The 25,792-nt window shown below is 36.5% G+C and overlaps 1 protein-coding gene across 2 annotated transcripts in view; it reads left to right on the top strand.

Moving 5' to 3' along the window:
* The first annotated feature begins 8,812 nt into the window (after positions 1-8,812).
* Positions 8,813-25,792, top strand: part of COL19A1 (collagen type XIX alpha 1 chain) — a 286,447-nt gene continuing 269,467 nt past the window's right edge. For both annotated transcript variants that reach the window (XM_087856904.1, XM_087856903.1), the window contains exons 1-3: positions 8,813-8,903; positions 15,887-15,961; positions 16,792-16,891. In XM_087856904.1, coding sequence (XP_087713030.1) covers positions 8,813-8,903; positions 15,887-15,961; positions 16,792-16,891 — 266 coding nt within the window. The remainder of the gene's footprint in view (positions 8,904-15,886; positions 15,962-16,791; positions 16,892-25,792) is intronic.

Genomic DNA, 25,792 nt, shown 5'->3' with positions numbered 1-25,792 from the left:
AATTGTGAAGAGTTTGATGGTATAAAGTTTGTTTGGAAGGAGGTAGCAGACCATGAGACTGGCCAGATGAGTTGAGGACCCCACTGTGAAAGAGCCTTGAGAGCTTCCCTTAGAAACGGCCAATGAAAAACCACCAGGAGACTTTAATAAAGCAGAACACTAAAGTGATTAGATCTCTGTTATAGAATTCTTGAGCAGTAGGGAGATAGAATCAAGGGGAACCAGGCTGAAGGAAAAGAATGTAGTTGGGAGTCTGCTGTACTTTTACAGATCAGAAATGGTAAGGGGGTGAGGTAAATTAGGTTTTGTAAGGATGAAGAAGTTGGTATGGATTCAAAGGAAATTTTAAAAAGTAGATTTGATAGACTTGGTAGAGGTTTGATATGGGAGGGGTAAAGAATGAATTGAAGAGGATTTTGAAATTTCTAACTTGGATTCTTAAGTTAAATATGATGCCTATAATTAAAATATAAAGGTCAAGAGTTTTCTGTAGATTATAATGAGTGCAGAAACCTTGCCTAAGCTGCAACAGACTTCTGCAAACTTACTTCAATTTCATTGCTGTAGTCAATGATAAAATTATGAAATAATGCTAGATCTAGTCCTAAGCTCTTGGGAATTTTTGTCCTATTATTGGCTTGGAATTTAGCTCTCTAGGCATGGCTTTTCAGCTGGTTTTCTCCAATAGTTTATAGACTCTGCTGTAGCTTCACTAAAGATAGATTCCAAAGATCGGTGAAAGAACAGATGTGTAACACCTGTTGTTTTGCTTATTTACAAGATGTGTGACTTCATAACACTATGGCCACATTTTCTTGAAGTAATGTACAGGCATATTGGAGGGTAGTCAAGAGGTTTGATTTAAGACTTGATCCCCTACCCAGTCACAGCATTTCTCTTTATAATGAATACTCTGAACACATGGGTTTTTTCAGTCCCTTGACAAATGAAATTTACTTTTCTGAAAGTTGAAACATGGTGTTGCTCATTTAAGAGCCTACATAAAGCAAATTAGGACTCTTTTTCTATTTTCTCCCTTTGCCTCTTTCATTTTCTTTCCCATGTTATTTTCTATTTCTGTCTTAACTCTAACATGCTGACCCTTTACCTAATACCAGATTTCAAAGGTGTGGAGTGAGCATTATAAAATGTTAGATGGCATAACAGTAAAACGATTCACGTTCTGTGGGCAGATTTGGTTGGTTTGGTTTACTCAAAAGCTTGTGCTAAGAAGGCCCTGACCATCTTATTTAGCAAGCATGCTGTTCCATCATTCTACTTACCCTGCTTTCCTTTACTTCCTAGTGTCTATCTCGCAAAGATAATGTATGTGTTTGTCTGTTTTTGGTCTTCCTGACCAGAGTGACACCGGGGACTTCCTCTATTTAACTCTCTGCTGTATCCCCAGTGACTATTGTCTCCCGCCATGGTCCATTGTAGGAGTCTCATTGTATGTATGGAATGAAAGATTAAGTTTTCCACTGTTCCTTTCTGTCCTTTTTTGTGCTCTCTGTACATGAATCTAGATTAATAAGGAATTTTTAAAAATCCATGTCCTAGTTAAAATATTTTGATAGTTGCCTCATAGGTTTTCAAGAGCTGAATAAGGGAAACTTAAGAGATAGTGACTTTCCTTTTTAAATTACCTTATCTCAACCAGTATCCAAAACTATTCCAGTTGGCCAAGGATAGTGAGACTAATGGGTTAGAGGTAGAAGTCAATAGACAGACTTTTAGGCAGCCTTTATCTCTTTGTTGTTATGGCAATGAGAAATCAGTTACAGACAGGGGTATCTGGATGATTTTAGAGGGTTCATAGGCTCCAGCACTGTTTTCTGCTCTGGACTGCCAGTACTCACAGTTATGGCTTTGGCCCCTCGTTTTGCTGGGAAGGAACTGCCTGGGTCTGGCTAGCATCTTGATAGAGAATAGCTGAAAATTTAAAGGAAGTATATAGGGATATAATAGGTCTGTCCCACATGCTGATGGTGTAACAGCACTAGCTTCTTAGTCAAGAAGAACTGGACTTAGATCTCAGGCTCTGGGATCTTCTCTATGAGCTTTGCTCCTCCATATCTGTAGAATGGGGACCTGATATTTGTCTTCTGTACCACCCTTAGGCCCAGGAAGGGTTCCTGCTCTGGGCCTTACATTTTGGAAGGCCTTTTTATGGCTTCTCTCTGGATGTGCTCCTACTCTCAGGGTTAGAAAGGAGTCCACAGAGTTAGGGGGACCTGTCCACCCAAACCCAAGCTGCTAGATGAGGCTCTGGGAAGATCCTGAAATTCCCTGACCAAATGACCCTTAGTCTTCTTACAGGACCTGTCAACCTCCTCCTCAGGTGCATCTTCCCAGGGGCAGACCAAGTTACTGGTAGGAACACTCCTGGGCCCAGTGGGTATCAAGGAGTGACTGCTTACAGCTGTTGTGAGCAGAGCTTAGATTTACTGGTATGTTCCCATACATGTGGGTGAGGCTCCTCATGGTGCAGACCAAGCCAGGAATGGGAAAGAATGAGAGAAAAGCTTTGGTCCAGCATAGAAGCTAGTTCATCTTTTGAAGCCTGCTGTGTTCTGTTCTAAACTTGACTTGGGCTTTCAGGTCTTTGTGAAGGTATACTTGTCAAGATAAAAGGATAAAACGTATTTCTTCATAGTTTTATCCCCTTTATTTGTAACCTTCATATATTTAGACATGCGGTATATGGATCTCTTGCCCTATACCCTGCTCGTGTTAGGGGCAGACATGTTTGCCTCTCAATAAATACCACATATAAAAGAAATTCTGCTTCAGAAAATCAGAACATGTGTAGCCAGTATTCCCCATGTTCTTCTTAAAATGTATCATGAGCCATCTCTGTCAAAAAAAAAAAAATGATTTGAGGCCTTCAGTAACCTCAGCATCCACATATATTATTGTGAAGTTCTTCATTGGTCAATCCCTTGGGAAAGCGTTGAAGGTCTGTGTTAACAATTAAATCTTACCTGGGAAGAGCAACACATTAAATTGTGACAGTGTTGGCTTGAATTTATCAAACTATCTTGGTGGTCACCTAGCTGGGATCTGAGGGGACAAAATAGAAAATTGGCAAGTTTTGATGATGAAGGCAGTTGTGGACAAAGCCCCCAAATTGAGAATTCCTGGAGGGCATTGGAGGTGGGTCCAGAGCAGCAAGAAGAAGCCTGAAAATAGTGGGTTCTGGGGACAGTGAGAAGGATCTGGAGGAGAGGTCCAGGAAGACCCCAATGGAGGTTTTTCCCAACCCTGCAAATGCCTGAAGTAGAGGTTAAAGATCTGGAAAAGGTATTTTTTTTTTAAAAAGATTTTATTTATTTATTTGACAGAGATAGAGACAGCCAGCGAGAGAGAGAACACAAGCAGGGGGAGTGGGAGAGGAAGAAGCAGGCTCATAGCAGAGGAGCCTGATGTGGGGCTCGATCCCATAACACCAGGATCACGCCCTGAGCTGAACCTTAACCGCTGTGCCACCCAGGCGCCCCTGAAAAAGGTATTTTTAAAAAACATATACAAGGATTTATTTTGAAACCTTTACCAAGTTTACTTTTACCTTTACCAAATGTTCATAGTGGAAAAAAAACGTTCGGAGTGGTGTACATCTGTAGTTAATCAGGATCAAAACAACGGAAACCGCAACTAGTAAACACGTTTTAAAATGTGCAAAGAGATGTACACCTGGAACTAATAATACACTGTATGTTAACTATATTGGAATTAAAATAAAAAACTTAGAAAAAAAATAAATGTACAGAAAAATGTTCATGATGATTCTTGAAATGGTGTAAGATCTTGAAATGCCTTAAGCATTATAAAAGTCTAAATTATCATCACTGCAGATTCAAAGATAAGTTTATTTTACTGTATCTCAAGATCTGGAAATTGGCAATCTCTTACTTTTTTTAATTCAAAGAGTATTTATTGAGCCCCTGCTTTTCTAGATACTATGCTAGGCACCCAGGATAAGGTGATGGACAAGAAAGACATAGTCTCTGCCTTCAAGGAGTGTAGAGTTGATTGGAGGTAATAAACATATTCTGTGTTTATAAACATATGTCTAGACAAAATAGTCTGATCTGGAGAATAACAGGATGAGGATACTGCTTTGTCAGGTAAGGGCTCTTTCACATAGTAACATTAACATTGAGAGATGTAGGATGAACAGGACCCAGCATTATCCAGGTTGAGGTAATAGCATGCACAAAAGCCCTGAGTTTGGAAAGAGCATGGGAATTTGAAGAATAGGTCATCAGTGAAGAGAACAGTACCAAATGAGGCTGGAGAGCGGGTAGGGGCTAGTTGAGTCAGGGCATCTGGGCCATAGAAAGGCTTTTGGATTACATATGAAGTACAATGGGAAACCTTTACAGGGTTAAATCAGGGGAGTGCCCTGATTCAACTTTTATTTTAAGAAAAGCCCTCTAGGGCACCTGGGTGGCTCAGTTGCTTAAGCATCAGCCTTCAGCTTAGGTCATGATCTCAGAGTCCTGGGATTGAGTCCTGAGTCTGGGCTCCCTGCTCAGCAGGGAGTTTGCTTCTCCCTCTGCTCCTCTCTCCCACTTGTGGTCTCACTCTCTCTCTCTCAAAAATAAATAAATAATTTTTTTTTTTTTTTTTTTTAAAGAAAAGCTCTTTAATGCTGTATAGTGAGTGAATTTGGTCAGGAGCCCAGGAGCCCAGTTAGGAAGCTGTTGAGGAGTCTAGACCAGGTAACCTGAACTAAGATAATGGCAGAGGAATGGAGGACAGTGGATGGATTTGAGATGGGTTTGGGATAACACTGATAGGACTTGCTGACTGGATGCGGGAGATGGTGATAAGGAAGACGGAAACAACAGTGTGATGTTTGAGTCCTGGTTTGAGCATTCTGATGGGTGCTAAATGAGCCTGGGAAGAGCATGAGAGAAGTAAGTTATGGCTGGGAATCAAGCATTTGATTTGGACATAATATGTTACAGATGTTTGTGCAACATCTAAGAGGGGATATAGAATAGGCAGCTGGCTACACAGTCTAATGTTCAGAGAAGATTGGACTGGGGATACAAATTTCAGAATTACCTGACAGATACTGTTTAAAGTGAAGAGAATGGTGAGATCACCTAAGGAGATGTTATAGAGTTAGACAAGAAGGGCCCACAGATCCCAGGATTAAGAAATAAGGTAGAAACAAGATTTGAGAAGGGATTTAGAAAGAAATCCCAGACAGTGTGAGGGTAGGGAGGCCAATGAGAGTGAGGATTTCAAGAAGGAGGAAGTGGTCAGCTATTCGAAATACCACCAAAAGTTGAATTAGATGGGGAGAGAAAAGAATTCTTTTTTTAAAGTTCTTGCTGAACTTGTTGAGAGACATTTCAATGGAGGGAGAAACGGTGATTCATCAGTAACTAGACATTTATTTAGTCAATTATCCATAACATCTTCTTCTTCAAACATTTTGCATAAATGAGATTGAAGGTAAGTGCTGTGTGGCTCAAGGAAACAGTTGGGAGACCTCAAGATTGAGTAAATATGCTTATGGCTGTATAGCTCTCTGGTTCTTTGTTGCTGTAACAGGGACCAAAGCTTCAATGAACATAAAATTCTGGGATGCTTCGGCACTTCCTCATTGTCCAAATATCAATGCCAACCTCAGGCTGAGGAGATAACTATAATTAAATTTTTACTAATTATTATTTGTGAATATGTAGGCAAAACAATTACAATAGCAGGTGATTTTTATAAATATTTAATATGTTTAAGGACCTTTACTATACTTTTCCCAGGTGTTAATTAATTTATTGCTAGTATTATTTTCAGTTTTCAAGTAAATAAATGAAGGTTTAGTGAAATTACATAACTTGTTCATAAGTGACAAAGTCCAGGCATGAAGCCATGATTTCAACCATTGTACTACACTGCTAACTTACCAACGAATAAAAGTCGCTTTGGAAATTCTCTATTCAGGTTCTCTGCCCATTTTTTATCTCTATTTTTTGTTTTCTTCGTTTTGAGCTGTGTGAGTTCTTTATATATTTTGGATATTAACCCTTATCAGCTATATCATTTCAAATATCTTCTCCCATTCTATAGGTTGCCTTTTGTTTTGTTGATGGTTTTCTTTAACGTGTGAAAATTTTGTTGACAGTTTTGCGTCTGTGTTCAAGAGATATTTGCCTGTAATTTTCTTTTCTTATAGTATCATTGTAAAAAAAAAAATCATTGTTGAGTATAGTGTAATAATTTTGTTGACTTAATGATTTACCCTCTTTGCCTATTCTCTGAAAAAAAATTTTAAGTGAAAGTTCAGTGAAAAGTACTGCTTAAATATTTGGTAAAATTTTCTGATTTAGTACATCTGTACCTTAAGATTATTTGCATGGTAATTTTTTATTGAATATTTAATGATGATAATAGTGTAAAACTCTTTTTTTCTTGTCTGTTTTAGTAATTGAAATCCCTTTAAGTAATAAAAATTTCTAGGAAATAAAAAAATCACTGCTTAAAACTGCAAACTATCAAAGGATCTCTTCAATAATTGGATTAATATTTGCAAGTTCATTTATTTGAAATAGAATTTATTGCTTTAATAGTTACTAACTGATTTGAAATAATAGGATAAGTTTGCAAAGTCATATGAGGATTAGGACTATATCTAGATGAAAGAGTTCAAAAGAAATAAAGCATAAAACCAGATGTTTGATATTTAGAACCACACATACAATTTTAGTATGGCAGTTGCTACTTCTAGCTATTCATCCAGAAATATCTAAAATCTTGAATTAATTTTAAAATGCTGATCTTAGGGTATTTGGCACATGCAGAATACCAAAGATGATGGCTTAATATTTTTTCTAGAGTGTGCTGACAACATTTAGACATTGGTATGATGGATTCTTTTATATTTGACTCTTGAGTAAACTTTGAATGATGGTGAATAAATGATTCAATATTATTTGCATATTTAGAAGTCTTAGAATAGCTATTCTAATAATACTGCAATTGTTAAATACACTTAAGGAGCCGTTATATGTTTACTTGCTATTTATTTCCATGTTAGTTATTTCACTATAAAAATTAATTAAAGTAATATTTAAGTTTTTCATTATAGGGATTCTATTTACTAAATCTTTTATTATAATACTTATAAAGTAGTAGTCTATGTTTAGAAAGACAAATGATTATGGAGGGTAACACATTAATGTTAAATATGATGCCAGTGGTAGGCTCAGGTGAGGTAGGCATGGCATATACCCATTTTTCTCTTTGAACAGAAGGAAAGATTGCTTTCACAGGTCTAGTAATCCCTCCAGTAGCAAATGATTATTCAACCCAGTAACAACATAGTTAAATTTATAGAAAATGTAATATCAGTTAAGACAAAATATGTAACACTAATATCCAGAAGAGAAAATAGAATTGTGAATAATAAGATTATATTTAAAAAATATAAATCATTGTATATGCCACCAAAAGAATAGGTGAGAAGAAAAATAGGTAAATTGGATGACATAAAAATAATAATAAAAAAACCCCTGCTTTGCAGCAAAGGACACAATCAGGAGAGTGAAGAGGAAAACCACAACACAAAAGAAAATATTTGCAAATCATGTCTGAAAGGGGGCAAATATCCAGAATATATAAAGAACTCCTACAATTCAACAGCAGAAAACCAGATTAAAAAATGGGGAAAAGATTTAAATAGATATTTCTCCTAAGAAGATATGCACATGAATAATAAACATATGAAAAGATGTTTGACATCACTAATCCTTAGGGAAATGAGAAACAAAAACACAATGAGATACCATCTTGCACCCATTAGGATGGTTGCTATTAAAAATATTACTAATAATGTTGATAAGAATGTGGAGAATTTGGAACTGTTGTGCACTGTTGGTGGGAATATAAAATGATGTAGCTGCTATGGCAAACAGTATGTTGGTTCCTCAGAAAATTCAAAATAGAATTTTCATATGATCCAGCAATTCCATTTCTGGGTATGTGCCCAAAAGAATTAAAAGCAGGGACTTGAACAGTTATTTGTTCATTCATGTTCATAGCAGCATTATTCACAATAATCAAAAGGTGGGAGCAACCCAAGGGTCCATCAATGGATGAATGGATAAACAAAACATAGTATATACATACAGTGCAATATTATCCAGCTTTAAAAAGGAGGGAAATTCTGACACAGGTTACCACATGGATGAACCTTAAGAACATTATGCTAAGTGAAATAAAGTCACAAAAGGGTAAATCCTTTATGATTCCACTCATATGAGGTACCTAGAGTAGTCAAATTCATGGAGACAGAAAGTAAAGTGGTGGTTGCCAGGGGTTGGAGAAAGGAGAAGTGGGAAGTTAGTATTTAATAGTTATAGAGTCTCATTTTTGCAAGGGGAGAAGTTATGGATGGTAGTGATGATCACACAATAATATGAAGGTACTTAATGCCGCTTAAAAAAATCGTAAATTTTATGTGGCCCATTTTAAGGGATATAGCATTAAAAAACACATGTAAAGAAGAGAAAATTTAAGGTCTAAGAGGCTTTGTGGACATTGATGATTAGGAACTAATCAGAAAATATTTTTGGAGCTTTCTCATACACATTAAAGTATATATTGATATGTGCCGTTACATATATAGTCATATATCCAGTCACGTAATTATATATATTGTAAAAATCTGTTGTGTTCTCTTCGGTGATGAGGGTTTTCTAGAGATCATGATGTGAAGAACTGTATACAAGAAGCTCACTTCCAATATTTTGTTTTGTTGCAGATCTGTGGCCACTTGTTCCCATGGTTTCGAGGCACAATGAGGCACGCTGGCTCTTGGAAACTTTGGCTCTGGGTGGCAATACTTCCGCTTCCTGCTTCCATTTCCGTGACGGTCAGGGACAAGTCAGGTATCCAGGCCACCTCTTTTGTCCAGTCAGCGAATGTTATTTATAGTCTTTAAGTTATTTTTAAAAGCCATTAAAATAAATTGTTGGGGTTGTGGAGGCCACAGATTAAATCTACTAGTACAAAATAAACCATTCTATGTTTTTCCCCGTTGACTTTTCATGTTGCGCATTGAGAATTTCTAAAATTACCTCATTTTCCCATGTCTATTATATTATATTAGTCTAAATAGACTTTCTTTTCTCTCATTGATGTTTACAAATATAAATATATATGCATGCTTCTCTGTGTGTATTTTTCTCCTTTTTCCCTTTGTTACAAGTTATTCAATTAGAAGTACGTAAGTCTATCACTAATTAGGTTTAACCAGGAGCATACCTAATCTTAATTAGGGAAAAGCGAAAAACAAAATAGGAGATATAAAAAGAAATGTAGTTTAATTATATGTAAGTTTTATAGTATCTCAGATGACATGAACAAAAGATTAACAGTTGTTAGAGCACTTTTTGCATTAAATAGATATTTATTTGCAATTGTTACATTATCAACTTCACAAATGCTTCCAAACGGCTTGAAGACAGTTTGAAACATTTATTCTCACCTCCGATTTTAAAAATGATTATGTGGCTAATTTGGAAAACTTTTCTTCAACTTTGAGTTGTAAACTTATCTAGATGTACTACTACGTCGAACTAGACACACTGGAGATGCCATTTGCTAACAAGCAAAGAGAGACTCCAACTCCCCTATGCAGAGGATCACATAAGAAGTATTCTGATGATGGTCACTTACGATGATGTATTCTGAAACTCTGAGTCTTATTGTGCTTATTCTTTTGAATATATCTTTAATAAGTTTTGCTAAACAGGTGTAAACACACCCTGGTAGAGACTTTTGAGTTTGATGCACACATAAAATTAAAACAGTCTCTTATAAAGATATAACAAGTCTTAGCCTCTCAGCGTTATGTGAGTCTTCATGACTTTTATATTTATTTGGCAGGGGGTGCATTTCCTAATAATGCACTTGAAAGTTTGAGTATTCTACCGCTGTATCAATGATATCCTGAGGCTGTCATATTTGGGGGGGGGGCACTTTCTTTCTTCAGTGAGAAATAAATCAGAAATGACTCATGACAAACGGAAGTCCCTAGGGCAAGGAGAGTTCCTTCTGATAATGTTGCTACTCTTAATTTCTTTGTCTCCTCCTTTTAAGAACACTAGCAAGTAATGCAATTTGCAGCTGAAACGGAGGGGATAGGACTTCTTTGGTTAGAAAGGAAAACGAATCTTTGGTTGAGCAGGACACAGTTTTTAGGGACATGCTAGTGCATAATAAATGTTCTTAGTAATGATTTGAAGGATCTACAATAAATGTATTTCCAATTTTATTTTGAGCAAAAATCATCTGGGGTATTGATTCCTAAATCCCACTCTGAGATTGCCATTATGCAGGATAGGCTGGGGTGAGATTCAGCAATTCATGTCTTTAACAGGCTCCTCAGGCGAATCTAATGCAATGTGTCTGATGAAGACACTGGGAGAAATACTTTTGGAATAATTAGTGGACATTTTTTTTCTTCTTTTTTTCCTTTTCTTTCTTAACTGGTTATCTTGCATCTTATGCTACCAGATTCCTTATTTTATTTTATTTTATTTTATTATTTATTTTGTGTTATTTTTGTCTCTAGTAACTCTTTTTTAAAAAATTGTGGTAGGAACACTTGACATGAGATCTACCCTCTTAAGAAATATCTAAGTGTGTGATTCAGTATTGTTGACTCTAGGCACCATGTTACACAGCAGATCTCTAGAACTTAATCATCTTGTGTGACTGAAACTTCCCCATTTTGGGATTCCCCAGAATGTTTTGCTTCTGCAACTCTGGTATCTCAGTTCTTTAATCAGGTTATATCATAGGTAGGACTCCTGAAATGCATATATTCTGGTCCAATTAACTGTACCAAATTGATCTTTCTGAAAGATTGTCCTAAGAAGTATGAATTCAAAATTAATCTGAACTCTAACAAGATTCACATAACATGAAGCGCTGAGGGAAATTAATACCGACGAAAATGAAGAGTTGATTTTTATCAGGCTGTTTGAGAGAAAGTGTTCCTGAAGCAACACATACTGAACGTGCCTTGGAAATTGCTTAAATTCGGGTATCGTTTGCATTAATTGAAAATGTCAGCACAGCACTGTCACAGGGATTATTGAAGAATATGACACGCTGGGCACGGCCTGACAGGGGCTCTTCTTGTGTCTTGTGTCTCTGATTCACAGTGCAAGGTTCCCTTTTTAGTTTCCTCATGTGCAGACCTGCGCGTGTGGTCACTAACCATTTACCGGAGGGAAGTGATTACATCTAAAAATAAGATATAACAAATCTGAGGGAGAGGCTAGGGTTTCAACTCTGGAGTCTGTGAAGTTGTCAGCAGTCTACTGTTAAACCTAAATGTCTGAAGGATAAATTGAGCCTTCTAATTGCTTCGTTTTAACTCTACGGTATGCTTAATGATACTTGCGATATTGCTCCAGTTGGGACAGAATTCAAGAGTAGTATCGAAAGATTCAGTACAACTTGAGTTTTAAAATCTTGAAGCTATTAATAATTCAGTTATTTCTTAGTCTTACCAGTTTTACTGTTACATTGAGATTATGAGTTAAGGCGTATGTATATATTTTTATATTGCAGATAAACAATTTGAACGTGGCAGTTTCAGCTCAGTTGTCAAAAGAGGGTGGTAAAGAGAATCATATTAAAAATATACATTATGTAGATCTTAAAACTTGTTTTAATCGGTCTCTTAAAACTTTCCGCTAGAAAAGAAGAGTGATGGGACCACCTGAGTGGCTCAGTTGGTTAAGCATCCGACTCTTGGTCTCCTCAGGTCTTGATCTCACAGTCCTGGGTTCGAGCCCCGAGTTGGGCTCCACACCCATAATCCACCCAAATCGGACCTCGCTGCCCTCCTTTCAGTAATCTTCCGACCCAGTGAGCTGCCCAGGTCCTTCAAGGCAGGTCAGGAGGAAAGTGGGTCTGACAATCACCGACAACATCTTAGCATGAATTTGTCAGAAACTTTTGCATTCGCATTTCAAAGCATCTGTCAATTAAGGTCCCCAAAGTAGTACATCATTTGTGGTGAAATTTTAGTAATTACTTTTGAAACAGTCCAGAGAACCTTGGAAGTGTCCCTGTGGCAGTGATTCTCCTCTTTCTACCTGATAGGATATTTGGATCTTATCAGTAGTTCTTCAAGGTACATGCACATTTACTCAAAAAGTGTACTTTATATTAAAATCTATGTGTCAGTAGTTATAGAACTTAACACATCCAGCTTGTGATAGTCGTATCCACTGCCTTGCCATTTGCGTGCAATGGATCCCCTAAGACTCATGCATTCAGATTATTATGGTACCTTAAATCTTACCCCCAAATAATTAACATTCAGTTTTCCTTTGTTTTATTCAGATTTTCACAATAAGCGCATTTTCTATATATATGAAGCTGTATTTGATTTTCATAAATGAAAGACTTTAGTGGAGAATTACTTTCATGAACATTGCTAGAAATTTTGAATTCTGTTCATTTCAAAGTGACAGGGTTATTACTTTGACATCATCATATATTCATTAAGTCTTTAGAAGAATTTAAAAATAAGACATATACTGTTTCCAAATTGGCGGTAAGACAACATACGTTCCCCTCACGATGAAAGCATCGTCATAGAAACTCCCTTTCCACTGTCTTGAGATTTGTTTTGTCAATCATCTGTTGGGCTTTCCCTACAGATGTTGTGGAGAATTTAATTTCATTCATTACCGTCATATAGTCGTTCGATGTCATTATAAAAATTTGATCAGAATTATAGTTGTTTCGTTTCATTTTGCAAAAATCATTTTTAGCTTATTTTCTTATAGATATGCTGTTTTCTTCATGTTGATGGGGTACCGCACACACTGTCAACAAATCTTAGATGCTCAGTGTAATGAATTTTTACATACACATTTATACATCTGTGTAACTACCACTCAGATCACGTTATAGAATATTTCCAGGAGCCCAGAAGGCTTTCCTGGATCTGCTTTCAGTTGACATCCCACCAAGGTAACCTGTACTCTGACGTAAATTAGTTGTACAGTCTTTTGAACTTTATATAAATGAGATTATGCAGTCCGTATTCTTTTGGGAGTGGTATTCTTGCTACTTAATGACGTATCTGTGATATTGAGGTTGTTGCATATGTCAGAAGTTTATCCTTTTCTATTGCTGTACAATTTCTCATTGTATATACCACAGTTTATTCACTTATTCTCTTGTCAGTGAGCATTTGGATTGCTTCCAGTTTTATACTATTATGAGTAATGATACAATGAATATTTTCTTCTAAAAGGGTTATTTACACTCATTTTTTGTGTTCATTTTTCTTGGGCTGTTGAATTTCCAAGCCATAGAGTTCGTGCATATTTAGCTTTAGTAAACACTGTCAGGTTTCTAAAGTCCTTGCGCTGATTTCCACTCCTACAAGCAATGTGGGAGAGTTTCTCTTGCTCCACATTCTCATCAAAACTTGGTGCTGTCAGTTTTTTAAGTTTTAGTCATTTAGCAGTATCTCATTGTGGTTCAACGTTGCATTTCCTTGATTACTACTGATGTTGAGCACCTTTTCACATGCAGGTTGGCAATTTGGATCTTCACTTTTGTGAACTGCTTAAATTTTTGTGCATTTTCAAAATAGAATTTTCAATATTTTTCTTACTAATTTGTGAGAGCTCTTTGTATATTCTGGATATGATACACGATCAGATATATGTATTACAACAGTCTATGGCTCCTTTTCACTCTTTTAATGTCCTTTGATTGATAAGTATTTTAATTTTAATGAAGTCCAGTTTATCAATCTTTTATAATTGGTGCTTTCTGTGTCCCTTTAAGAAATCTTTGCTTCCTCAAGTTCATGAAGATCTTTTGTTTTTCTGTAGTCCTTTATTGTTTTACCTCTCACGGTTAGGTCTGATACCATCTCTAATTTATTTCTCTTCATGGTGTGAGGTAAGAGTGAAGGTTGTGTTTTTCTGTGTAGAGATCCAGTTCACCCAGAAACATTTGCTGGGAAGATCATCCTTTTCCCACTGAATTACAGTGGCTCCTTTGTGGTAAATAAGAGGACCACATGTGCACAGGTCTGTTTTTGGACTCTCTACTCTGTTCCATTGACCTCTTCATATGCACAGCAATCCCACATTATAAAAATTTCTGGTATCTGATAATGTTTGTTCTTCATTTTTTCCTTAATTCTAGTTTTTTTGGAGTTCCATATAAATTTGAGAATCAGTTTGTCATTGTCTCTCTCTCTTTCACATACACACACACCCAATGCACCCCGTTGGGATTTTAATTGAAATTGTACTGAATCTAGAGATAAAATTGTGAATTGACGTCTTAACAATATTGAGTCTCCAGTGTAAATACTTGGTTTATCCCTTCAGTTATTTAGGGCTTTAATCTCCTTCAGCGATGTTCTCTAATTTTCAATACAGTGGTCTTGATGGGGTGCTTGGTTTTTATAAAAATGACTATGATTTTGGATTAAAACAATTGGTAATGTTTACAAAATATCCAAGTTTACTATCATTTCAGACCTGCAGTCCTGTTAAGATCTCTGAAATAGGAATTTCCAAAGTAGCTAAGTAATCTCTAAGATTATTCAGTGTTACAATTTCACATATGTGTATTGCAACTTTTAAATATGATTAAGTGACAGCACTATTTAGAATCTGATTTATTTTACTGGTTAAATATATTTAGATGATGCCCTGTCACCACCTCTGAAGTTCATGATACATTTGTTCTGGAGGCTGGGAAGCGTAGGGTTCCAGCATAGCCAGGTTCTGGTGAGGGCTCTCTTCCTGGTTTCCTTATATGGTGGGAGAGAAGAAGCTCCTGTTTCTGCATCCCCTTATAAGGACACCAGTCTCATCAGGAAGGCTCCACTTGTATGTTCTCATCCAAGCCTAATTATCTCCCAAAGGTCCCATCTCCAAATACCAACACATTGGGGATCAAAGCTTCAACATATGATTTTTGGGGGGACACATTCAGTCCATAGCAGTCCCCTACCAATCTAAAGTTTAGTATCACCAGGCAAGAAAAACTGAATCAAATCTCTGTTCAGGGGCGCCTGGGTGGCTCAGTCGTTAAGCGTCTGCCTTTGGCTCAGGGCGTGATCTCGGAGTTCTGGGATCGAGCCCCACGTCAGGCTCTTGCTGGGAGCCTGCTTCTTCCTCTCCCACTTCCCCTGCTTGTGTTCCCTCTCTCGATGGCTGTCTCTATCTCTGTCAAATAAATAAACAAAATCTTAAAAAAAAAAAAAAAACCTCTGTTCAAATATACTATTAGTTCATTTGTTTTAATATTAGAATATTTTTTTTAAAAGATTTTATTTATTTATTCGACAGAGATAGAGACAGCCAGCAAGAGAGGGAACACAAGCAGGGGGAGTGGGAGAGGAAGAAGCAGGCTCCTAGCGGAGGAGCCTGATGTGGGGCTCGATCCCATAATGCCGGGATCACGCCCTGAGCCGAAGGCAGACGCTTAACCACTGTGCCACCCAGGCGCCCCTAGAATATATTTTGAATATAAAAATTTAATGATGCTAAAGCTAGATGATTTCCTAATGTCAAAAATGTATGGCAACTATTAGAAAGTTAGAGTAATAGTAGTAATAGTAATAGTAATAATAATAATTATAATTATAGCTAACACAAATGTTGACTCTGTACCAGGTATATGTAATCCTCACAAACATACTCAGAAGTAGGTAATATTCTTATCCTCGATCTATAGAAATTTAGTAAAATGGTTTAATATTTTCATTTTATCTTAAGTTTCTAATTGTATCATCTGATTCAAACTTATTTAAATAAATGATTAAAAAAATGCCATGCACATCTTCAATTTTCAATTTTTTTTTTAATAGAAAAACAGTGTCCTTTACTGAGAACAGAAGGACATCAGTTTACCCAGGACAACAGAGATAAACTTGAGGTTTCAGGTAAGCATTATAATCCTTTGCAAAGAAGTGTTTTGTGTGAAATTCTCACCATATGTGTATTATATCACAAGTGATTCTTTGATATTGTAATTTAGGATGATAACATCAATAAGAGAAATTAAAAAGAAAGAAGATAAATGATGTATAAAAAAGTGTTAAGAGCAGAGTACTATATTAACTAAGAACAACTCAGCCTTTTGGAGAAAAAAAAAGTTATTTAAAATTATAGAAGTTGTATCCATTTTAGCAATTTTGAAAAAAGAAAAGGAAATTTATGAGAAAGACCTCACTGCCCAAAGACGGCCAGTGATTCGCATTTTGGTGTGCTGTTCCTCTTTCTTTCCCTGTCTTCCGTTCCCCTCCTCCCTCCCTCTCTCACACACACATATAATCATTAATACGTATATTGAATTTGAAATCAAAGCGTTTCCCCACATCAATATATATTCTTCTATGGTATGATTTTTTTTAAAAAAAACAAGACTGCTTAAATTTCAATTGAATTGCTGTAATATTTTTTACTTAATTTTCTGTCTTTAGACATCAGAAATGCTACAATGAGCTGCTCTGATTATTTTAAGATAATTTCTAGGTCAAAGAAAATTAATATTTGAGTCTTTTGAAATATATTTTATCCTCCTGTATACATAGTAAAAGGAGAAAAATTAAATCAAGAAATTTTGCCGATCCTAAACAACAGGATTTTATTTGAAATAAATCAGTCTATAGATAAGGACAACAAAGAAGTCCTATTTAAAGATAACAGTATCTCTGTGGGTTTCCTAAATTTAACAAAACCACGGGGTTAAATCATTTCTCACATTTTATAGGTTTTGACCTAGGAGAGCGCTTTTCCCTGAGACGAGCATTTTGTGAAGGTGATAAAACCTGTTTCAAATTGGGAGGTGCATTTCTTATTAGAGATACCATGTAAGTAAAGTAATAATTTTTCTTTATATTTTAATAATACTATACAAACTAGTTTCTAAGGAGATTCCAAATAATTTGTTTAAAAGATAAAATTTTTCTTAAGTATGACAATACTTACTTGAATGCTGAGGTAAGTGGGCTGTTTTTATATCTGTTTTTAATAATCTTTGCAATCTGATCTTATTCTACAGTATAAATGCCATTTACTAATACAGATACAGGCGTAATCTTTGCAGAATAGTAATTAAATCCATTTTGAAGAAGTATTATTTATGTTTAAAATAGATATAACCAAAGTAAGATTTTCAAATGTGAACTTTAAAACGTAAGACGCAACGTAGAGTTAGAGACAAAAGACTGATATTTATTGTAATCATTTCTGCATTTACTATGCTTCATGATAAATTAAAACAAAAGAACATAGCCCTTGGGTATTCCTCTTCTATATTGTATGGAAAAGATAGTAACATAAGATGATAATGGTTTTGATACACATTGCAAAATGGAGTTACCAAAGTTTTCCTTTGTTACCTTTACTATTCATTTTCTACTGATAAGCCTGAGATTAAAAAAAAAAAAAAGTATTGTGTGTCATTAAATACCGACAATTGGTCAGCAACTATGCAGGGCGATAATAGTTGCCCCTCTGGTCCACATGTAATTGGAGGATGGATACACAGTATTTCAGGAAGCCTGAGTCATCCAGAAGGCAGATAGAACATATATGGTCATGATATTTAGTCTTTGAGTCTAAGATGAACATTCCAGTGTATGAATACACTGCAGTGAAAAAGCATTAAGACTCTGGTATAATACCCAACACAGATGTTTTTGTGTGAAAACATATACGGATGTTTTCACTTCTTGATGAGTAGCCTAATAGTTAAGTTACCAGACAGGGTTGTTGAGCATCTTTGCATTTGAATTCTCAAAGGAAAATTGCGTTCATCATCTTGTTGCCTATCCTCAGATGCTCTGTGTAAACAAGCTCCCTCGCTCACTTTTTCCTTGAGAAAACTTTCTTTTAAACCTTCTATCTTGTGATACTTTAGATGCATTTAGTTTAATGATGTGGTTCCTTAAAAGTGAACCACTCATTAATTGGTAAGAAATAAGAGTTACTTTCTCTTAAGGATGAGAGTGATCTGCTCTTGGGGGATGGAATGGGTGACCTTCAGGTGGGGCATGTCAGCAGATAGGACTGTACAGGTCTGTGCTACCGTGGGTAGCTTTTAAGGAGGCTTCATAGGTAGGGATTAAACCCTCAGGATACAGCAGGTCTGTATTTGGGTATTCATATCCAGTAAAGAAGAGTCAATATGTATCTCATATATTTCATGTAGAGAGAGATTTAGATGTTTTTTAAACTAGTAGTAGATAACTTTAATTAAAGTATTTAAGAGAGGCAATAAATTTTGTTCTAAATATTAAGGTGCATTATCTCTCCTGCCTTCTTCCTGACAATTTGAACTCCTGTAATTCTGTCCAGGTGGCTGAAGGATTGGAGGGAAAACTTTTTAAAATTCACTGGAACTAAATATAAGAAGATTTAGCCAATTTTATGGAAATCTTTGGAAATTGAAATCTTGCTGCCACATTTAGGCAATGCTATTCCCCTTTGAACATGCATGATAATAGATATTAGCCATGACCTGACACTTAGTTTCCGACCTTTAGCTCCAAATCATTGCGCGATCCCTGGGCTATCAATGTAAGTAAATTCCCTGGCTCTGCAGAGCAGAACCCTGGTACCTCTACTGCAGGAAACTGGAAGGTATCTGGTTAAGCTGACTAGCCAGTGTCAAGTAGCTTGGCTCATCTCCATTTACATTTCCCTCACGGAGCCAAGTATGCTAGGGTGCTCCTCTTGCATGATGCCATTTTGATTTTTCAATGAGACTGGAGTAAAGTTGCAGCTATTTATGTTTGTAAATAAGCTTCCTTACAGAATCAGTATGGGAAAAGGCACATGCTATTTTATATGGAAAATGAGGATTCTTTCTGTGTCTGAGGTGATTTTTATAGTTCTGTCATCTTCCAGGTGAGATTCATGAGGGGAGAGTTTTAATGCGCATGTTGGTCAGATACTTTTGGGCACCCTCAGTACCTTGAGCCTGGCTTAATGTGAGAATCCCAAGGGCGACTCTTGCAGGGGCCCTTCAGATAAACATTATTGTACACGTAAAGGTGACAGGCTCAGGGAACATCTGAGGGGCTTTATATGTTTGGTTTTATTTTAAATTTGTGTCCATTTCTTCAGTAGTCCTTGGGATAGCAAATGAAAGTATTTGTTAAAAGATTTTGGGTGGCATGCTACCTAGTTTTGTGGAATTATCTTTTAGAGGAGATTTCCTTGGCTTGTATCTCCACATATCCCTGGTTGTGCAAAAGAAATAATTCATTATTTCTATATATATATTGAGAGCTGTATCCCAGATGATCATATTCTGATTATCTTTAAATTGCGTTTTGGCAATTATCAGGGTAACGTGGTAAAGTTTTGAGAGAAAATATACACAAAACATGCCCATACTACAGAGCACCTTATTTTCTTTGTATAGTATGGTTCTTAGGTTTCTTTAGTGCTTCTATAGAAACATGTTTTAAGTAAAAAAATGTCTCAAATAATGAAATAAAAATGTCTTAGTAGTTGAATATTTTAGAAGAGCCGGTAAGTGTTGAATTCCTGTATACTGTTGATTCTGAAGGGGGCAACAGTCCCTTTTTTAACTGGCCAATGGGGAAATTATTTGATTTCAAATATAACAGGGAAGTGAATTTCCTGATTTATTATTGAATTCGAGGATAGTAAAGAGGCTTGTTTCTTGGGTTCTGTGACTGATAGCTAGTGGTTCTCTGAAACACTGTGTTCAGAAGGATTCTGAGGCCATAGTAGGTTCAGCAGATTAGAATACTGTGACCCATTAGCAAAAAAAGGGGAGACAAGAGAGCTTATATGTGTTTCCCATCTGTAGTCTCTCTGATTTAGGATGATTCCTATGAGCTGGTGTCTTTTGCAACTAAAACAGTTCCTAAGAATGAGGGGGAACAAGGCTATGTGTGAAAAGATAATCAACACAGATTAACTTTAATAAGATTTTATGAGCTTGGATAGTATGCTAGACGCAGTGGCATAATTGACAGCTATGGTCCCCTTAGCTTTTGTTACAAATAAATAAATCTCCAGAGAAGAGGAACCTTCTCTCTCTCGCTCTCTCTCTTTCATTAAATTGGTGGTTGCTTTCTGGAAGCAAGGGCTATTTAGTTTCACAGCTTTACACAGGAAAAAAAAGAGCTGGTAGGAGCTATTTTCATTTGCATTTTATGTTTTTTTAAAAAAAACATAATAACCCTCCACAAGTAGGAAATGCCAAATTATGTATTTGTAAGATAGGTAGTGTTTTTTAGGAGTTGCTCAAGTTCTCTGAACCTTAACAGTTCCCTTGGAAATAATCCTAAATATGGGGAAAGCTGCTTTGTATATTGTAGCCCGATCTATACCTTGTCTGTACTAGTGTTGAAAGATTTACCCCATGCTCATGTCTTGTCTACATGGACCTTTACATTACCTCCAGATTTTTATCATTATAAATAATGGCACAATGTCCAGGAAAGCTGTTTTTCTCTGTGTTTAGAATTATTTCCATAAGATTGATTTTTCACAGTGGAATTACTAGTTCATTTTTAGACATCTTGATATATACTTCTAATTATGTTTCATCATTGTTTTATCCTTCTATTCTGTGTAATACCCAATATCTTCAGTAGCGTTAGACATTATCATTTAAAGATTTTGTCATTAAGTTTTGTTTTTTAACTAAAGACTTGTAGAAATTACCAATAAAAGCTGTAGCTTACTATATAAGCATTAGGGGTTCCTGAAATGTTTCTGTTCTGCTAAAGGGTGAATAAGAGGTAACATTCAGGGACGCCTGGGTAGCGCAGTCGTTAAGCGTCTGCCTTCGGCTCAGGGCGTGATCCCGGCGTTCAGGGATCGAGTCCCACATCGGGCTCCTCCGCTGGGAGCCTGCTTCTTCCTCTCCTGCTCCCCCTGCTGTGTTCCCTCTCTCGCTGGCTGTCTCTCTGTCACATAAATAAATAAAATCTTTAAAAAAAAAAAAAGAGGTAACATTCAACAGTCACGGTAGTGAATGCAGGGTGGTATAGAGCTCCCTCTTCTCATTCAGTAAGCATTTAATGACTTCACTATGAACTGGGCACTTTACTAGGCTCTGGGATTACAATGGTGAAAGAATATGGGTCTAGTCTTGCCTTCTGGAACCTGCTGGAGAGACACATGATGTAAGGAAAAACTGCACTTCTCTCTTGGCTTGACCAAGAAGAAACTGAGATGTGTTGCCTTCTATCATCAAGCATCGGCCATGGGACTCAGTGCCACCCCTTCTCCCAGAAAGGCTAAACTTCCTTTAGCATCCACACAAGGCTGATTTTCAATCTTTCCCTCATAAGGGCTGGTTTTCTAACTCATCTTGCATTTTTATTGCTCTTCTTTGGGACCTCTCCAAGTTCTCCAAACCAGTTAGATTCTGTGGCTCAAAATGATGTTTAGAATTCTGATACTGAAGCTTCTGATTTCAGGAGGATTACTTCACAATTCCATTAAACTATAGAGAATGACTATTTATGCATCTCTTGGGTTTTCACAAGGGCCATCCTATCATTTTGTAGAGAAGAAGTTTCCCGTGTAAGGAAAAGTGACTTAATTAAAAAGTTGTCCAGCTGTTTATATGAGATTGAATGACTGTTCCACATAATTCTTATGTCATCACTGCATTTCCTTAATTATAGTTTGCCATACCAAAAATGTGAGGTGAATCATTAAGTCATACTTTCTTTTTATTTAAAATATGATTTAAGAATTTTATTTATTTATTTATTTATTTGAGAAAGAGAGCACACAAGGTTGAGCAATAGGCAGAGGGAGAAGCAGGCTCCCTACTGAACAAGGAGCCCGATGCAAGACTTAATCCCAGGGCCCTGGGATCATGACCTGAGCCGTAGGCAGATGCTTAACCAACTGAGCCATCCAGGCATCCCTAAGTCATACATTCTTAAGATGAAAAGAAAAGCCTGATAGGTTCACAATTACTGAATTCTTTAAATCATACAATATAGCCAAATTACATATATTAGATAGAATAGAATTTTAAGAGAATGATTATACAGATTTTAGGAATGTGGGAAATATTTACATCTCCATCACAAGAACCCATCACGAGAATCTGTTATTTTTTTCTAAAACATTTAGGGATGCAGATATATTCCAGTAACAAATTGCTTTGTATAGAAATGGCTTCTAAAATGTAATATAATATGAAATAATATTAGTTTAGTATTTCCATTTACCAGTTTTGAAAACATTTACTATTATCGTCAAATTTAAATAAATTGTGATTTTTCTCCTTCAGATTTCATATAATTCAATAGGGTTTGGGGAACGGTCAAGATTATCAGTAATTGATCATATATGTAGAGACTTAACAATATTCATATCTATATTATTTTTGTTTTGTTTTATTTCATTTCATTTGTTTTATTTCATGAAGAACATTTAACATGATATCTACCCTCTTAACATACCTTTAAGTGTACAATATGTTATTGTAATTGACTATGGTACAATGTTATACAGGATGTCTTTAGGTCTTATGTCTTATTTTATTATGGCTAATTGCATGAAATTATCTTATCTTAAAATGTCCTTATGCCAGTTACCTTGAGAGTAATGAGGTGCCAGTTATATATACTACTTGGGAGTCATAATAATGCAAATGCCATCATAAAGTAATAAAATTAAGGTGTTCTGTTTTGGTAATTACTTGGCCCAATTTGACAGGCATTGATTAATCTACTGTTAGATTATATATTTGATTTTTCTTCCCTCATCTTTTTCTTTTTTTTTCTTCACTCATCTTTTTATCCAATAAATTAAATTTTATGAGAGATAGCAGAGCTTTTGCTTGGGTGGGGGCTGTAAGTATGTATCTGTGGAGTGTGCGCTGCAGGTTTTCAAAGTATAGAAAAGAAAGAAGCATATAGGCCCATACTTCAAGTCATCATTAAGCTTATTTCACCCGTAAAAATGCTGTGAGGATTAATTAGCTATTAACCTTAGGTGGTTGCAAATGTATTGCTTTTATAATGGCTGTAAACCTAAATTTAAGCATGATCTTAAATTTATAAATTAGCCAGAGAATTGACTGTGGTAATGCATGATGTTTTGTTATACTAGTGCTGAAGAATAACTTTATAAGAAGTCAACAGGTTTTTTGTAGATTTATCAGAGTCTGTGTTTCGTAAAATAGCATTGAAGAGTCTAATCTCCATTCTCAGACACAGAATCAGGTAGTGAAATACAATTTTAGTTTCAATGGTAAACTTTGAAATGTATGTCAATCAAGGAAGAATAATTGTGTCAGCTAATATACTATTAATTTATTATCATTTCAATTCCTTCAACTTAACCATGAAGGGTAATCAGAAAATAAGCAGGGTAGCCGAAAGCTGCTTATGTTATTTTATGTGACTCACATAAGCTTGGTATACCTTGTCTGTTGCCTCATTTTAGTTAACACTAACATTCCCTAAAATACATGTGTTCCGGATTAGGTGAAATTTTTATAATTTTAAGTTAAAAGTAATATATTCAAATAATTGACTTTAATAATTCCTCTCACCATGGCTATATCCGTGTAATTTAGAAGCAATCACAAGTTCAGTGAAAATTTCAATTAATATGGACACGCGTCATAGCGCCGTGTAGAATTAACATCTGGTTGGTTGAATACGAGATTGAATTGGCCAGATGTTTTGCACCAAAGGTATTCCTCCTATTTGAACCATCTCAGCTTCTCTCTACTTCAGAATTTCCCTGCTTCAGCTGTCCTCTCTAGAGGCGACCCTTCTGTTTTAACCCCTTCACTTGTGCTCTTAATCTTCTCCCTGCCAGCCTCCTCTAATACCTTGATCCAGCCATGATCCCCTTTGCTCTTCTGTTTTCAGTGTCCCTCTCCACAGTATCCTGGCCTCTTAGTCTACAAATATATACTTAATCCTTTTCTGTTCTAGAAACATTTTCCTTTGACATCCCTCTTACTCCCAAACTTCCCAAAGGAATAATGTTACCGACTACTTTTATTTCCCCATACGTCCCTTAACCCCCTTATATCTCACCAGGGCTTCTTGAACACTATAGAAATTTCTTTCAAAGTTGCTGGTGACCACTGTCCTGTCTCGAATACCCTGACCTAAGTATTTATCTACACTGCCTTTCTGTACTTGTTTCTCTCTACCTGTCATATTTCTGCCTGTCATATTTGCTGATTTGAATCTTATACTTCCTAGAAAGTTTAGTATATACCCCACTTTCTAAACACAGTCCTCACTGATGTCCTCAAGCAAAATTCCTTCCTTTTGTGTGGTTCAATATACTTCTCATGTGATGCTGATCTCATTCTGGCTCAGATAATCTAACTGTTCCCAGGTCTCATTAGTATTAGGTTCACATGATGTCATATTAACATCAGTGCCTAAATTGTGATGATTCCTACTTTCTACCTGCACAACTGTAGAACCTCAGCCCCCTCTTAAAAACAACTCTTGTTATTTGGGGAGCCCCAAGAGTGTTGCACATGTGCTCATTTGTCCCTGTATTCTAATCTCCTTTTTTAGGCGCATCACCCTTGCTTTTATTGGCAGTCCTCTCCATGAAAATGCTGCCTCATGGGCTCTAACCAACCCCTATTCATGACTGTTCATCCTCAGCCCTCAGGTGCCAGAGCTGCTCTGTGGCTTACAGCTGAGTGGGGTGTGTATGTGTGTTTCGGAGGGTGAAGGCATGAGTTCAGTGATCCTCTCTCTAACTGTCCCCTGGACCTCAAGGCCATGCCCAAAGCACAGGGCCGCACAGTGTATTTCAATCAAATGTAGTTCAATCTCTTGGCATTCTTTTTTCTATGGCACTCAAAACCTCATAAATTTGGACTAGGGATTCCTCTCTAGTACTTTTACATTTCTCTCTCTCTTCTAATTTACCCATGATAAGAATATAAAATTCCCTTTGGGAGCGCCTGGGTGGCTCAGTTGGTTAGGTGTCTGCCTGCGGCTCAGGTCATGATCCCAGAGTCCTGGGATGGAGCCCCACGTTGGGCTCCCTGCTCAGCAGGGAGCCTGCTTCTCCCTCTCCCTCTGCCTGCCGCTCCCCCTGCTTGTGTTCTCTCTCTCTCTGTCAGATAAATAAATAAATTTAAAAAAAAAAATTCCCTTTGTTTGTGAGGTATACGGAATAAATATTTTATAATATACTGTCCCTATTATTTCTCAGTTCAGCTTTGATGGCAGTGAAAGAAGAAATTCTAACAACGTATTTCATTTGATTGCCAAATGATGCAGAAGACTCACCACGTGCCAGGCACTGAGGATTTAAAGATAAATAAAGACATGGTGACTAGCGTTGAGTTATTTCTGTCTGGGAAGATAGGTATGGTGACAATTAGCTGTTATGGAATATAGTAGCAATCTTTAGATGTATCTATACAGATGAAAATGACGAACAAATGAAGAGATGAACAGAGGAAGCCATTTTGAGGGAACTGGGAAAAGCTTCACAGAGGATGTGTAAGGTAGAGGCTTGAAGGATAAGTACAGATTTACCAGGTGAGCCAGGGGCCAATGTGCAGTACTTGGAGTATCATTTAAAGGTCAGGGCAGTTTGAAAAATGGTAAGAAATCCCATGTGGTAGTGAACACAGGTGGCGAGAGTGTCTGCGGGATGGAGGAGGCTGAAAATGGAGGCTGAGGGTTGTTCTGAGCAGACTTACATACCAGGCTAAGGCATTTGAACTTTATATAAAAAATAAAGTGAAAGGTGAAAGGTTTTGA

Source organism: Ursus americanus, chromosome 29 (assembly GCF_024610735.1).
Source record: "Ursus americanus isolate L20-20 chromosome 29, mUrsAme1.1.p, whole genome shotgun sequence".
NCBI lineage: Eukaryota > Metazoa > Chordata > Mammalia > Carnivora > Ursidae > Ursus > Ursus americanus.
The sequence above is the reverse complement of the archived record's forward strand: the minus strand, read 5'-3'. Positions and strand labels throughout refer to the sequence as shown.